The sequence below is a fragment of the Labrus bergylta genome, chromosome 23 (assembly GCF_963930695.1).
Source record: "Labrus bergylta chromosome 23, fLabBer1.1, whole genome shotgun sequence".
Taxonomy (NCBI): domain Eukaryota; kingdom Metazoa; phylum Chordata; class Actinopteri; order Labriformes; family Labridae; genus Labrus; species Labrus bergylta.
Genome location: NC_089217.1, coordinates 21636587 through 21652025, shown reverse-complemented (window position 1 = coordinate 21652025; position 15439 = coordinate 21636587). Strand labels below are relative to the sequence as shown.

The 15439-nt window shown below is 39.4% G+C and overlaps 1 protein-coding gene across 1 annotated transcript; it reads left to right on the top strand.

The window, feature by feature from the left end:
• Positions 1-504: 504 nt before the first annotated feature.
• nudt4b (nudix (nucleoside diphosphate linked moiety X)-type motif 4b) lies at positions 505-14685 on the top strand. Its single transcript, XM_020638793.3, has 6 exons — positions 505-718; positions 858-971; positions 7488-7598; positions 10014-10058; positions 10202-10289; positions 11138-14685. Exons 2-6 carry the CDS (start codon positions 876-878, stop codon positions 11356-11358), a joined length of 561 nt encoding a protein of 186 aa, XP_020494449.1. The 5' UTR covers positions 505-718; positions 858-875; the 3' UTR covers positions 11359-14685.
• Positions 14686-15439: the final 754 nt, after the last annotated feature.

Below are 15439 nucleotides of genomic sequence, written 5' to 3'. Positions count from 1 at the left end.
AGGGGGCTGGCTTTTTAATTCACAAATGTGTCTTTGGATTGGCTCATTAAGTTTAGTTTAATCCTTTACAGTGTTGAGAATGTATAGTAAAGTAAACTAAATAGAAATGAGTTGTAAACTGAGCAAATTGGACCTAAGATGTCTTTATATTTAAATGTTGATATTTTTCTGATTTTTTTTTTTACTCCTGGCCTCAGTATTTCTACAGCAAATGGCATCATGAACAAATTGCTCCGAGCACAAAACAGGCCAGAAGAGTTGAGCATTTCAGCCTCAAATAGACATCCTCATCCATGACTGCAATCTGAAACACGGGAGGTCAGTTTGCCAAGTAGTCCCGTGTTCTGCAGCACTATAATCTGGTACACATCAACCCAAATTACGCATTTGTTTATTGTACCTGTTTTCACCACGAGTGTAGGCCCGCCCACTGAGATTAACCCAACCAATGAGCTCAGCCCTGCCTCAGAGGAGTGAGCTGTATATCTAAAACTCCAGTCTGCCTGTTCATTGTACTGAATCAGCGGCCATGCGCAAATGGATTCAGAGGAGGGATGTGCTGTGTAGGCTGGAGTCTACATAAGCTCTCTGTCTGTGGGACTGCACACACAACGCCGAGTGCAAATCACAGCTACAGCTGGAGCTTTACTTCTACTTGATTTTTATCCAGGCGCACTGATTTTTTTGGGGGGAAACATCAGTCAAGATTGTCTGACGGGTACCTTGGAATCCTTCCAACCCATCCTCCTTATATTATTATTACTGACGGATGCAGAGAGCAACAGCGATGCGGCGGCTCTGCTGTTAGCTCGTTGGACTTATTTTTTTCTCTCTTTTTTTGCCGGTTTTATCTCCAGGAGCAGGACAATTTAATAATGAAGCTCAAGCCAAACCAGACCAGGACATACGATGGCGAGGGCTTCAAGAAACGAGCAGCATGTCTGTGCTTTAAGAATGAACGTGAGGAAGAGGTAAGAGATTCCGCAGTCTTACGTTATCTTTTAGTGAACCACATACACTATACATCTGAGTTGAGTTTGACTTTGTGGCCTAGGCTTGTCATCCCCCAGTCATTCATACAACAGATGGATTAATATGGGTAAAAATGACAATGTGCTTTGTTCGTGCAAATGAGGTTTGATTTATGACTCAACCTTGTCAGTAAAACGATATTTACACTGATATCTCTTTGTCATAATTACAATGTTTTGGTTTGTGATTCCGTGATATTGCCGCTGTTGATGAGCCTTGGGCAATCCAGTTTAGGCTAGTTTGAGAAGCACGTAGATACAGAAGAGAAAAGCCTTGTTGTCAAGGTAACTTCTATTGACAACTGGCCATTACCGTTATGAGTTTCAAAATAAAACTGGCCCAACAAAGACACCCATTCGAATTGGTTGTTAAATTAAACTAAAGGTCTTATTTTGAAGACGAAAACTGCTTTTCCTGTTAGCTTTTTGCTAGCTTGGAGTACATAACAAGAGGGGGCGAGGTTCTCTGTGGCACGTTTCTTTTAATAGCGGGTGTAACATGTCGGCTTCTGTCGAGTGAGGAGATACGAATATAGCAGCTAGTCTATGTTACTTTTATTGAATGTGTCTATCAAATGTCGCGTCACCACATTTAATACGAAACAGGCAAAGCGTATCACCACGCAATGGTCATTCATTATCATGCTGCATCCCGCCAGCAGTGAGCGGGCAGCTGCGTAGCTATTAAGTGGATGAGGATTTAAAGGGACCTCTACCAAGTAAATCATTGATATGGTGTGCTCTTTTTTCAGTTGTATACAACACAGTAGAATAACTTGGAAAGGGATTACTGTAAATTCAGTGGCATTCCTAGCCCATATATATTAAATACATAACAACAACAATGTTAGAATTATGTTAACATTTTTTTTTACGTTGTAGCCTAACTCAGTGAACTCAACAAAACTTGCTCAAATCACACAAAGAAGAATCGAACAGTAGTCCTTAAAAACAGAAAATGAGCGAACCAAAATAAACAGAAAAAAAAGTATCCAACCTGGTCAAATACTCTTACATGTGGGCGCACACACACACACACACACACACACACACACACACACACACACACACACACACACACACACACACACACACACACACACACACACACACACACACAGACAAACAGAGTCTACGAAGGCCTACAAATGTATACAAAAGTGACCAGCTTCATAAATAGCACTATCTTTTGGTTAGACAGTTTTAAACAGACTATAGTAATGTAGTTTTGGATTGAGCAAAACTGTCTTTAATTTTTTTTCCAGAAAATCAACGCTTGGCAAAATTGGTAATTTAATATGTTGTTTCAAAGGTAGTCACAGCCTAGGGTTATATTTTAAGGACTTTCAGCTGTTTTTTGTGTAACACATGTTATCCTTACATAATATTTATGTCCCACAACTTACTGGGTTCCATGCAGGGTTAATAATAGGCATGATTCCATATTACTGGAAAGCAATATTTATGCCCAAACATCAGGACCCATGTCTCTACTATTTTGTCATATTCTTACAAGTCTAAATTTAGCCTCCTTTTTGAGCTTGGGATAAACAAACTGTTACACAATATAGTGTAAAAGAAGCCCAGTCTGGTGTCTCTAGACTGACAGAGAGCTCTGCCAAGCTCTCCAGTGTTTGGCTGTACAACACACAGATACAAAGCTTTAAACAGAAACACAACACAATATCCACTCAATTATAAATGCATAAATGTTATGTCATCCTTGTGAGTTTTAAGTGTAACCATTAAAAGGTACACTGTGTTTTGTTGCTTATTACTTGTAGTCACAGTAAAGGACAGATATTGTCACAACAAACGCGTGAAGGTGTGACCACTAACCTCAGGATTTTCAGGCTTTGACTGACATGTCTGCTCATGCAAGATGAATGTGCTTCAAGTAGGAGCAAATCTGGGGCTCTGATTTCAATATTTGGTGCTTACAATGGCAATTTTCTGTCTAAAGACACTTGAACTATGGGCCATTGTGTAATCAATACTTTCCTTAAACACATGCCTACGCACAGACAATCAGTTCCTAGACACAGGACACCTGGCTGTGGTGAAATGAAAGCCATACACACTGCTGGACTGTTTTGTTTTGGATTGGAGAGGAGAAAGCTGAGCTCTGGGTGTACACTATGACAGCATTTTAAACTCCCAACAGGGGAAAATAGGAACCTGACAGAGGCTCAGGGGTAGATGAGTAGTTCACAGCAGTAGACAGCATATTTTCTTTGCTTGGTGCTCACCTGCCAAGAGAACCTCTTAAAATATTTTACATGGTGCTGTGAGGAGTTGTAGTTATTCTTATTTCACACATTTTAACATTCTGAAAACTTAAAAAAAACATGCAACACATGAAAGTAAATAAGTAAAACATGTAAAAAATATTACAATTTTATATATATATATATATATATATATATATATATGTATGTATGTATGTATGTATGTATGTATGTATGAACTATGTTTTGAGGTAGTAGTGAGGCCCTCTGGTGGCCAAAATATACCACAAACACTTAGAAACATATACTACACATCACAAAAACCTTAAACGAGCGCAACATGGCAGCAAGCACTGTCATCGTTTGATCTCGATTATCTTGTTTTCATGATCGTGGGAAGACAAAATTATAATTGAAATTGAAACTTGATTCATTGCCCAGCCATTGATTTGTGTGTTTTTTAATTAGGGGCAAAAACCAAAACCAAACTGTATATCATTATTACCGTGTTTTGTGGTGTAGGGTTAATTTAATACCACAAGTTCATGAGCTGGAATTTCTCTGGCTGACTTGCAGTGCGCTCCATGTTTATCAGAGTGTAACCCAGAGGCTACATATTGAAGGCACTGCAGCAGGTTGTAAATAATGATGTACTGGAAATGGGAGGAGGCGGTTATCAGTTTAGTGGATAAAAGTGGACTTTTATGATAAAGTCAGAAATGTGGGAGTTTGGACTCTCTCTTTGGCTCTGTGTTCACTCTTTACCACTCCTCTCTCATTTGTTGATACTTGAGTAATGCAGACACTGTATTACTGTCTTAGCACTATTGATTCCACCCCATCACCCCCATGGCATTTGGGGCCTTCTTTATTTGACAGCTACAGACGTTCCTCCTTTGGGAGGAGGAGGAGGAGGTATTAATGTCCTCCAGAATATCCCTGCCTGCTGTCCCTGTTTGAGACCATGCCAGAGAATTCTCTGTCAGAGCCTGTGTTTTACCACCAGTGCCACTTTTGACAGCTTAGGTTGAGAAAATGAGTTAAGAATGTAAAAAACTAGCTGGTTATAAAAAAAAAAAAAAAAAAAAAAAAATATATATATATATATATATATATATATACACACACACACACATCTCTGCTTATTTAGAAAAAGAGATGACACCACACAGGTCTGACAGATGAAGGTCTACATGTTTAGTTTGCTCAAGAATTTACTCAACTCCCTTTTCACACTAGCCCCCCCCCCCCAAGTGGTGTGAGTTGCAAAACAGTAAAATGTCACTGGGAAAAACTTGTTTCACTGTGGGAGGGGAATCTCCTCCAGCCTGCCTGTTCCCAATATAAGTGGGTTTTCTGTGCTTAGAGTTCACCTGTCAGCTGACCCTTGACCTTTCTGTCACACTGGTGCTAGTTATTTTGCTTCTCGGCAAAGCTGCTTTTTCTGATTGTCCAAAGTTGAAGGGAAAGCTCAGGAAGATTAAGGATTTGTTTTTAAATGATGTGTTGGTCTTGAATGTCACTACCTACGCAATGATATGCAAAAATAATTTATGCACGGATTGAGTCAGACTAAAAGTAATAATTACATAAGTGTGCACAGCTGAAAGTATTAATATGATTGATCATAAATGAATAAATAAAGTAATATTAATAGTAAAAGGAAATGGTTTAATCTGTTATAGTAAGCTAAAGGCTTACCAAGGCGCATGTGTAAAGTATTGATATACAGCAAGAGCGAGGTCATTGATAAGGTTTTAGAGTTAGCTAAAAGAGTAAGTGATAGTTGCTTTAGGCTGAAATAATGGACCAGCACTTGATAGTTGTTGACAGTTTACTGGAGATATGGATACAAGCTTCATAATAAGCTAATAGCAAAGTGTTAAGAACTAATAGTTAGCTTAAGCTAATGAACATTTTTTTTTGCTATTTAGCTTAATGCTAACTTTAATGAACTTATGGTAAATAGTGTTAAATAATATCCAATTTAAAGTCGCACTCTGTAGATTTGGTAGTGACATTTGAAAGTTGGAGAAGTAAAACTATGATGTGCTATATTTCTGAACTAAAAACACAAACTTTATTCAAAGGAAAAACTACATGGGTGCACCTTTAAATGAATTTCAACATCAAACATTTGTAACTTGACGTTGTGTCAAACGGTTCATCAGACAAAGTTAAAAGAGTTTAGATATGTTTTCAGTCATCACCACACAAACTTAAAATACTTAAATTTTTTGGTCATTTGCTAAATTTCCAAAACTTTTTTAATTGATTTTGTGGAAAGTGAGATGAAAGGAAGTTTCCAGGTTTGAGTTTGTTTGATGACAAACATGTCTTTCCTGTAAGAATGTAATTTTACCAAACACCAAACCCCTGCCACTCCCTCTTCTGAACATGTCGCTGTATCCCTCTCATAAGCACATGTGAAGCAACAAATTCTTAATTACATACAGTTTGTAATATGTGGATTCAGTGCTCTACATTCCTGAATCCATTGAAGCAAACCTAAATGCAGCCTGTGTATTCTGAGGCGTTCCTCTATAGCACAGCAACCGAAAGATAAAAATGGAACAACCAGAGCAAAAATCTGCTATGTCCTCACTGTCCCGGAAGCTCTGTGGCTTTTGTTTTGTATACATCTCACGCTGTCGGCTTAGGACACATTGACACCAGTGATCTCCTTTTAAGCCTCACTGGCTGCAGCTTAACACAAAGGCACACACGTTCAGACAGTGATGGTCTGACTGCAGTTCTCTAAAACATCTAACGCATCAAAAAAACCTCAAAGAAATAAATGAGATCTTTAATTTTGTCTGCCACTGAAAAAGCCTGCATGGAAGTACATGTGAAGTGACTTAATGCAGATAACAGTCAAATGAAGAAGTTGAATAATTAAACTTAAGCTGTCAGACAAATATCCTGTAAAACATCTAACATACTGAAGCATCCAAAGGTGAACGACCTCTTTCTCAGATCAAGGGTTCACACTGAGTTTGCTTAAGATCACTTCATTGACAAAGGTCAACCTTTTCATCAAAGAGCTCACTCAAGCAGGTTACGAGCTTCAACTTTGCACTTTTTTATTTTATTTTATTTTTTTACATTTTGCAATCCACTGAGAAAGCGTAATTTCCTGCGACAGGTGGCTCAGCTGAGTGAATGTGACACGTGAGAAAGACAATGCCCTCAGCATGTGCCGACCAATCAGGTCTTCCCTGGGCCTTGGCCCTCAGCAGATCCTCGAGAAGGCCTCTGGTCCAATCAGCCATAATCCCATTAGAGAGCGTAAGGGAAGATGTACGAAAGGCGAGTTAGGATTAAGTGACAGACTGACTCCTCTGGCAGATTAGTGGACATGGAGATCAGATGGTTGACAGCAGTGATGTCACCATATGTTGAACTGTTAAACAAGAATGGTCCATCACAACACTTGATCATCATTAGGTTTCTGTATGTGTTAATGCTCACAGCAGGTGTGCATATGTCTGTTGTGGTTGCTATATAGATACTGCGGACACAGGCACATCCGATCCACGCGTATCAGACTTCACTGCAACTGTAGTGTCATTCAAGCAACACAGGCCGCTCAGGGAGCGCTGACAAGAGTCCAGTGGCTCATGCTTGGTTAACGTTCATTGTTTGCTGGGTTCAGGTTGTTTTAACTCCGCCTTTGATTAAGCTTCATCACAATGCTGAAGAATCCCCCCAAAAGTTATTTTTGGAAAGTTGATAAATACCTGATGACCCTGCAAAACACAACTCATTCAAAAAAAAAAAGAGGAGAATTTTCCTCCGTTTAAAAAAAAAAAAAAAAAAGAAAATACGACTGGACGCTGTTGCCCAGTTTTACTTATTACGCTTTTTTTTTTTTTTTTTTTTTTTTTTTACAAATATGGATCATTCTATTTGTAGCAAATATATCAGATTAAAATACTTTGAGCCTTCAGGGCTGTGTTGGATTTAAAATCTGTTAGCAACAACGCAGAATAAATAGCAGCAGCATCATCAATCATATCATGTCCCTGAGACCCGAGTCAAAAGGGTCAAGAGCTGAGTCTCATGTTGAGTCCTCCGTTTCAGTCTGACAGTTAAAGTCAAGGTCACTGAAAAGAGGCAACAAGTGAAGCTAACAGTGTATCTTCCATTAAATGAACCTCTGAAACTACTGTGTCAGAGGTGTCTGTAAGAAATGGACATGCTTTAAACCTTGCATTTTAATTTCCAGGTGTTGCTGGTTAGCAGCAGCAGGCACCCAGACCAGTGGATCGTTCCTGGAGGAGGGATGGAGCCAGAAGAGGAGCCGTGTGGAGCCGCAGTGCGAGAGGTGTTTGAGGAGGTGAGTAAACCAAAGAACTCATCTTGTTTTTATTAATATCACATGAACCTAATCTCAACTCCAAGGCAAGCTGCATGAGATATGAATGCTTGAACATAGCATATTTGCAGCGATTCATTCAGCTTGATTTTAAAAAAAAGTCCTAAATACAACCTCTCTAGGGTATTATACAAAGAAAGCATCTGACATTTTATCATAAGAATGCTTATATAATATCCATGTTGTCTTGTGATTGACTGGCAACTAATCCAGGGTGTACCCGGCCTCTCGCCCAATGGTGGCTTGGATTGGCCTCAGCCCCCGCCCTGAAACCCCAAACGGGACATGTGGTATAGATACTGGATGGATTGATATCTAAGTTGCATACATTTTGCAACAAATATTGAATACTATTCAAAGACGTTGTAAAAAAAGTCATTTTCATGTTTAGACCAATCACATTTTGATTGACACCTCCCTGGCTCTGCACACAGCACATCTGACAGTCTGTGTTGTGCAGATCTGAACAGTATATCACCTGAGACAGAATCAGAGGACACTTGAAAATATTAGTTTCACTTTGCCACTGAGTGGTAAGTTACATGTTCTATCCATATTGCAGCAGTTAGCGTAAGCAAGCAACGTTAGCTCGGATGCACAGCTTGTTTTTTAAATGATGGCTGTGTACGGGCATACTGGGGCCTTGCAGAAATGAACTCCATTTGGCTTTTCAACTGCAGTCCACATTCAACACTCACGGCCTGCAAAAGTCACATGTGAGTTTTAATGCATGGTGTAGACTGCTTTGTCACTCTGATTGGTTTGCAGACTTTTGTGTGCAATTATTATTATTTTTTTTTTACAATTATCTGAACATAATCACACGCAATTCAATCCCAATACCAGAAAGGTTTTCACAGGGACGATGGTGGCCTAGTGGTTAGTGCGCGTGCCCCATGTATGGAGGCTATTGTCCTCCAAGTGGACGGGCTGGGCCGGGATTGAATCCGACCTGTGGCTCCTTTCCTGCATGTCATTCCCTACTCTCTCTCTCTTTTTCTCTCTCATAAGAAGCACCAAAATATACAGTACCTTAAAATAAGACTTTCAGACACTAACATGAAGTAATATATTTAAAATGTGGATTAGAACAAACTTGTAACACATTCAGATGCTCACTATGTACTGAAGACCTGAAATAACATATTCACACGGCTGTCTATATTCAAAGTCAAAATGATCATAGTAACAATTTGAACTCGAGTGAAAAACACATTCACTGTTAAATATATTCTCCATACATTGCATTCTCAAACTTGAGTTTCAAACTTGTGATACAATTGCTTAAAAGAACACTCCCATAAATTGGCTATTTCACATTTGCTTATACAAATATCGATAATGTAAGTAAATTAGTGAATGAATAATAAGTTTAAAAAATACTCCTGTGATATAAATGTTCTGGGTCGGTGTTTGCTCAAAGGTCAGTCATGATGACATACATCTGCTTGGATAAGAGTAGGTCGTTCCAGTCATTATACTTATTCTTAGAAATCCTGTAAAATGTCACCAGTTCATGTGGGTGCATCATCAAGGCTAAACAACTCTCACATCATTATTAATTTCCTGTAAAAAAAGAGGTGGAATAACTAGAAGTGGAGTTCTTGGGTCCAAACAGTTGTCGGCATGCTCTGGGCGAGATTCCTTCAGGGCCATGGTATCGGTAGCTGGGTGTCTGAGGTGTCCGCTGGTATCCCAGAGGTCCCACTCAGAGCCACGTCAGAGGTCTAAACTTGGCGGCTGGCTGGATTCCTTTGCATTCTCGCATTGTGCAGTCCGTCCTGCTGGACACATCAGCGGGACAGAGTGACACTTGTGAAGTATGCTGAGCAGAGGCACTAGAGAAGGGGAAAGCACACATGTCATATGTATTTACAAGTAATTTGATTCATGTAAAGTGCATCTGAATTCATAAAGCAACTTTTAAGTGTTATGAACGAGACAATCTGACATTTCTTTTATAAAACGCTCTCAGGATTCATACCAGGTTTTTTTTCTTTGCCCCTTACTAAGAAAAGCTATTAAAAGAATCACAGTAGGGCCAGCTACAATGATGTCCTTCCCTGAAGACCTTATACCATCCATAATCTTATCCAGAAACCATTAAACAGTTAAGAGAAACTGAACAAGCCACAAAGCTACACAGAGAAAAAATCAACTCAACTTCTGTCTGAACATGTTTTTTTAATATCAAAACCAAGCCTGCCAGATTAATGTATTGCTTAGTGCGTGGAGTGCGGCCCTGATATTCTTGAAAATATTAAAAACGGGGCGCTGATGGCCTTGCGGTTAGGTTGCGCCCCGTGAGAAGGCTACATGTGGCTCCTTTTCTGCATGTCATGACACACTCCTGATTTCCTCCTTATTTTTTCCCAGGCCGGTGTAAAGGGCAAGCTAGGACGTCTACTCGGTGTATTTGAGGTAAGCTTTTAATGGCTGTCAACTAAACCTATCCATATACACAGAACACTTAGACAAAAGATTAGCAAATGATTTCTTTTGTGTCACATTTGTTGTTTTGTGTTATTTGATATTGAGTGTTCTTTCCTTTCTGCTCCTTGAAGCAAAACCAGGATCGGAAGCACCGGACATACGTGTACGTGTTGACCGTCACAGAAACACTGGAGGCCTGGGAAGACTCGGTCAACATAGGTAATATCCCCCCCTCACCTTCTCATCAATGTTTGCAGATGCTATAGGTAGCTCACGTTTCTCAACACGCCGTATCTTTTGATATATATATGAAGGCTAATGTACTGCAGGGAGACTATTTGGGCATTGAGCTCTGCAGTGACAACAGGTAACCATAAATCTGTTAGCCTCTGTTGTTAGCAGCAGTGGTTCTTAGCATCTGTTGTTAGCAGCAGTGGTTCTTAGCTGGTGTATATTACAGGTGTCAGAAGGCTGCACACCAATATTCTGCCTTCCTTTTATGTTCTCTGTGGAGAGCCTCTTCTACCTGATGTAGCACTCGACATTCACACTTCAAATCTGAAATAACTTTTTTTTTTTAATTCATGCACACATACAGGTAGTTATGCATGTCCTGTTTCATGTGCATAAGAATGTATTTCTGTCTTTGTAACCTCGTTAGCCAGACGAGAAATGTACGCAGGACAGAATTGAAATGCACATTGCCTGTTGTGGTACCTTGCTGTTACCACATAGTACTAAAGTGCTCCATCACATTGTACTTCCTGATTTCAGTCAGAAAAAATAAATATGTCTTCCTTTGATCAAAAATAAATAAAAAGAATTGCAGCAATGAAATCTTATGACCTGTTTGTTTATAAAGCTGTAGAAAAAAAGCCATGAGGTATAAAGGAGGGACAATATGTTGTGTTTTATGTCTATTTTCAATGTTTTTTAGATTAACACAAGACACACCATGTTTGGATTGTTTTTAACTATTATACCACATTATAGTTTAGGATTTAAGGAAAATAAATAAAGAAAAGGTCCCTCTTCATTCATGCATGCTGCTCTGTCTCCCCCTGCAGGCCGTAAGCGGGAGTGGTTCACAGTGGATGAGGCCATCAAAGTGCTGCAGAGCCACAAACCCGTCCACGCAGAGTACCTCCGGAGGCTCCAGCTTAGCTGCTCCCCAACCAACGGAAACTCTATTCTCCCGAGCCCCCCACCCAATGACAACTACCCTCATTATAGCGCTACAGCTACCACCGCCTCCACAGGCAGCGTGTTGGGCACATCCTGCAGATAGGACTGCACCTAAAAACCTTGAGTCCCGTCCCCCTCGGACAGCTCACTGAAAGTCTGTACAGTCTGCATGAATCTAATGACTTTGAGTTACAACTCTCCTGGTTCTATCATTTCTTCTTTTAGCTGCAGGACAGACCAAAGCTGTCGCCAGAACTGTTCAGACTGATGCGATGGAGCTGAAGAAATCTCTGACAGGAAAAGCTGTGGAAATAATACATATCTCAAAAAAGACGTTTAGTTTTCTTTTGCTGGCATACAGCAGAGCGATGAGCCTGAAGCTTGAGAAGACGATGCTTCAGCCACATCTGCTGGTGAATTACTCCATGAAAGAATGCCTTACAATAAGTCTGTATGAATGTTATATTTCAGCTTTTTTATTTCACTGACGGTCATTTTTTTATTTAATTTTTTAACACAATGGATATGCTTTCCAGTCAATAAAAGAGTAATTGACACCAAAGCACATCCACATGGGGAATGTTTCCAGACTTTATAATACCATTGTCTCTATCCCATGATGATAACAGCAGATTTCATATAATATAATGCAGGGCAAGTTTAAAAAAAGGACAATTCAATTTGAATGTGCACCCTCACTTATTATTGCTAATCAACAAAAAAAAATGCAGCTGCTGTGAGGAGTGCTGGTTATGAAAGAGAGTGTCAATAAAATTGAAGCCCCCTCAAAGACTACAAAAGCAAACCAGGGCATTTGGATGACGATTGATTGGACAAAGTGCACGCTGCAGAAACCGCCTTTTTTGTTTTGTTAATATTCCACGGCAAAGTGAAACATTTGACAGTTTGAATAAAGCAGGGTGAATCTTTTTATAGACGCATTACTTACACATTTACAGGACACAAATTAGCATTGGGATAAAATGTACAGCTTTGTCCACAGGGGGCGCCAACATGGCCACAACAAATTGAAACCTTCTTTTCTTTTTAAATAAATTTAGCAAAATACCATCACAGTAATGGATTTAAAGTCTAAACTGCAGGCTCGAAGGTCATAGACTCTAAGATATCTCACAGGTTGTGAGTGAGTTGATACCTCAGTCAACTTAAAACTGGATCCAAGTTGAGACACTGTGTTTGTTATCCTTCGACACGACATCACTGTGTTTATAGTCTAACCTTACGAGTCCACTAACCTTGACCGATTCAGACAAACCGGTCTGTTGTCCATTTGGAGCCTCATGGCGGTGGCACCTTTTTTCTTCAGTGCTGGTTGTTTCCCAGGCTGTCGAAGTGAAAGAATTTAACAGTGATTCTTATATCTGCTGCTAAGGTCAGTTGAGTTCATCTCAACACCAGTACTCCCCCCCCCCCCCCCCCCCAACCTGTATTTTCAGTGACTGTTCTACAAAATGAATAGTAAGCAGTTTTTTCATCTCATGGTGCTGCTTGATTAAAGCGACCCAATGTCCACTACTGTATCATAGTTATTTCCACTCAAACAAGAAGACTCATCTCAGGCTGCTCCCCCCACCTTTGTTTTGTTGTAAAGCCTACAAAAAGTGCCCGGCATAGTTTCTGATTGTTCATTAATCCACTTATTTCTGCTCTTCCTGCTGCCTCAAAGTTTGAGGAGTCACATATCTCAGTATTTATACTGCTCTGTTTTGTTTCTGGTTGAAGCAGAAACAAACAGTTTTGGGGGCATAATGGGGCCTTTAGCTTCCACAGCCACATCTCTGGTCCTCCCTGTATTATCTCTCATGCGTCTCCAACTAGACACTATGATTTAATATGAAGACGGAAACCCAAAGAGAAATGGCTCAAATCCAATTTGCAGTTCAAATGTCACATATCATATATATATATATATTTTGTTCTTTTGCTGTTCCCACTGAAAAGAGACACTCACTCCTGTGTTGACCGCTGAATGATGACAAGTAACAATACAGAGATTTGTAAATCGCTTTGAAGAGCAACATTGTGTTTTTATCTTGAATGGACATGTACATTTTCTCTCAATATTTTCTATATTTTCTAACGATGTATAACTGGCAGGAAAACAATGTATAGAAAACCCACCAAGAACAGTATGTACAGTTTCTTTGTATCAATGACTATGTGCCACAGGTTTAGGATGCTGGTATGGAGTTGGGATTGTCTGTGACCAAACATACAGTGGACAGGGTTACATTTAGAATTGAATGTGCTTGTCTATTTATAATGTCCTTTAGAATGAGATGTGAAGTGAGCCAGCACAATATGAGGATTTACAGATTGAATCTTGAAGATTTCAGGAGTGCTTGAAAAACGAAATTTAATATCTTGACCTTTTTTTTTTTTCACAAACTAGAGAGCAGCTTGCTATTTTGTGTGTGAAAAACACAAGATTGTGTCTTAATGACTGAGGACAAGTATTCAAAATTGAGTTTTGAAAGATTTCAGGAGGAAGAAATGCAGTTTTTTGGAAAACAAAGCAGGATGATAATGCTCAGAGGGGTGGAAGCTTTAGTTTGAATCTTTCACACGTTAATGTTTCTTACAGATGTTTTGTAGGATTAAAAACACACATCTCCCCTTCTTACACACGTGGCTAATCGTAGCTCTTAAACTCTGATCTCTGTAAACTGCCTCACTACTAAGTCCATTCTGCAGATACATAAACTCTGGCACACCATTTCAGCCATCACAAACTATCATCCTTGTTTGAGGGTCAAAGAAGGGACTCCCACCACCTTAAGCCTCCATGTGTATACGTGTGTATTATCGGTCAATGAATGTGAAAATGATGTGCCAAATTTCAAAACGTGTGAGTGTTCAGGTGGGAATTTAACATGATAGAGATTTTTAGACCAACTGTCATTTTAGACTAAAGTCATTTTAAATGTGAAAACTTTTTAGTTATTATATCATGATAATAATAATTATTCTTCATCACCTTATGCTTTATATGTTACAATGATTTTAAAATCCACTCAAATCCAAATAACATCAATGAAACTTTAACCGGTTAATGTTGAGTATCATAAAACACCTCCTCCTTCCACTTTCTGGATCCTATGTTTGAGTCTCTGTCGATCTGTGAATGCTCCTTTTATAGAGAAATCATGACCGCAGGGATACAAACCATCAAATGAAATCTATGTGCTCAGGTACAAAAAAAAGAAATCCACCAAATGAGCGCTGTGACATGAATTAAAGACGGCATGATTGTTTGCTAAACACAATTTTAATGTTGCATGGATGTATCCAGTGCAAACGATTTGTCACCATTTTTGTCATGAATATTATGCACAGAAACTTTAAATGTGAAAACCCGGACTGGAAAGATTGTTTTTGGGAGAAGATTGCATTAAAGGGGAAAACCGTATATCATACCTGTGGTTGAATTTTTTTTAATCTACAGTATACACAGTGGAAATGTACTAATACTCTTTAAATCTGCAGGGTAAACCCGGAGCTGCTTCCCACCCCGACTCTCTATTCTCAGCAGGGATTAGCATCTCTTGTGTTCCTTGTTTATTGGCTGACATTTTTGGGTTAGTTTATTAGATGACACACTGACCATGTGCCTTCAGGACAGCTTAACCCATTGGTCTTAAAGTAATACTAGAATTGGCAACTCCTTAAGCTACCATCCTGGCTGTTGCAGCCATTGCTACCACACTCTCTTTTCCACCTCCAAGCTGAAGCAAACTGATTTAAAGCCCTTGAGCACCACCCATAGACAATCATCAGTCAGTAACCTTGTTGGGATGTTCTGTTTTTTAAGTATACTATACAAGTTCACTCAAAAAGCACAAATGTCTCACAAACAGTCACAAAAGTATTTCAGGTAATTGATTTTAGGGGAGATATTTATCAAGTTTAAAAAGACATCAGGTGTATTATTGTTGCCACAACGCCCCCTGGGGGTTAAATGGCGTGACATCTCTGTCTTAAAACAACTTACTACATACTGTACTCTAACCACCCCTGGAACAAGTTCCCATCGTAAATCAGCCCGACCTGCTTTGGATTACATGAGTAACGGTTTACCCACCAAGCTAAAGAGAAGACAAGCTACTACCAACTATTTCACAATATGAGGCAATGACATCACTTAAAACATTTAGTTTTTAAAA

What these genes read in the sequence shown, in the direction of transcription:
- nudt4b (XM_020638793.3), top strand. Translation starts at nt 876, where the DNA reads ATGAAGCTCAAGCCAAACCAGACCAGGACATACGATGGCGAGGGCTTC. An exon ending in TGCGAGAGGTGTTTGAGGAG is followed by an intron (nt 7,599 to 10,013) that starts GTGAGTAAACCA and finishes ATTTTTTCCCAG; the next exon opens with GCCGGTGTAAAGGGCAAGCT. An exon ending in GGAAGACTCGGTCAACATAG is followed by an intron (nt 10,290 to 11,137) that starts GTAATATCCCCC and finishes CTCCCCCTGCAG; the next exon opens with GCCGTAAGCGGGAGTGGTTC.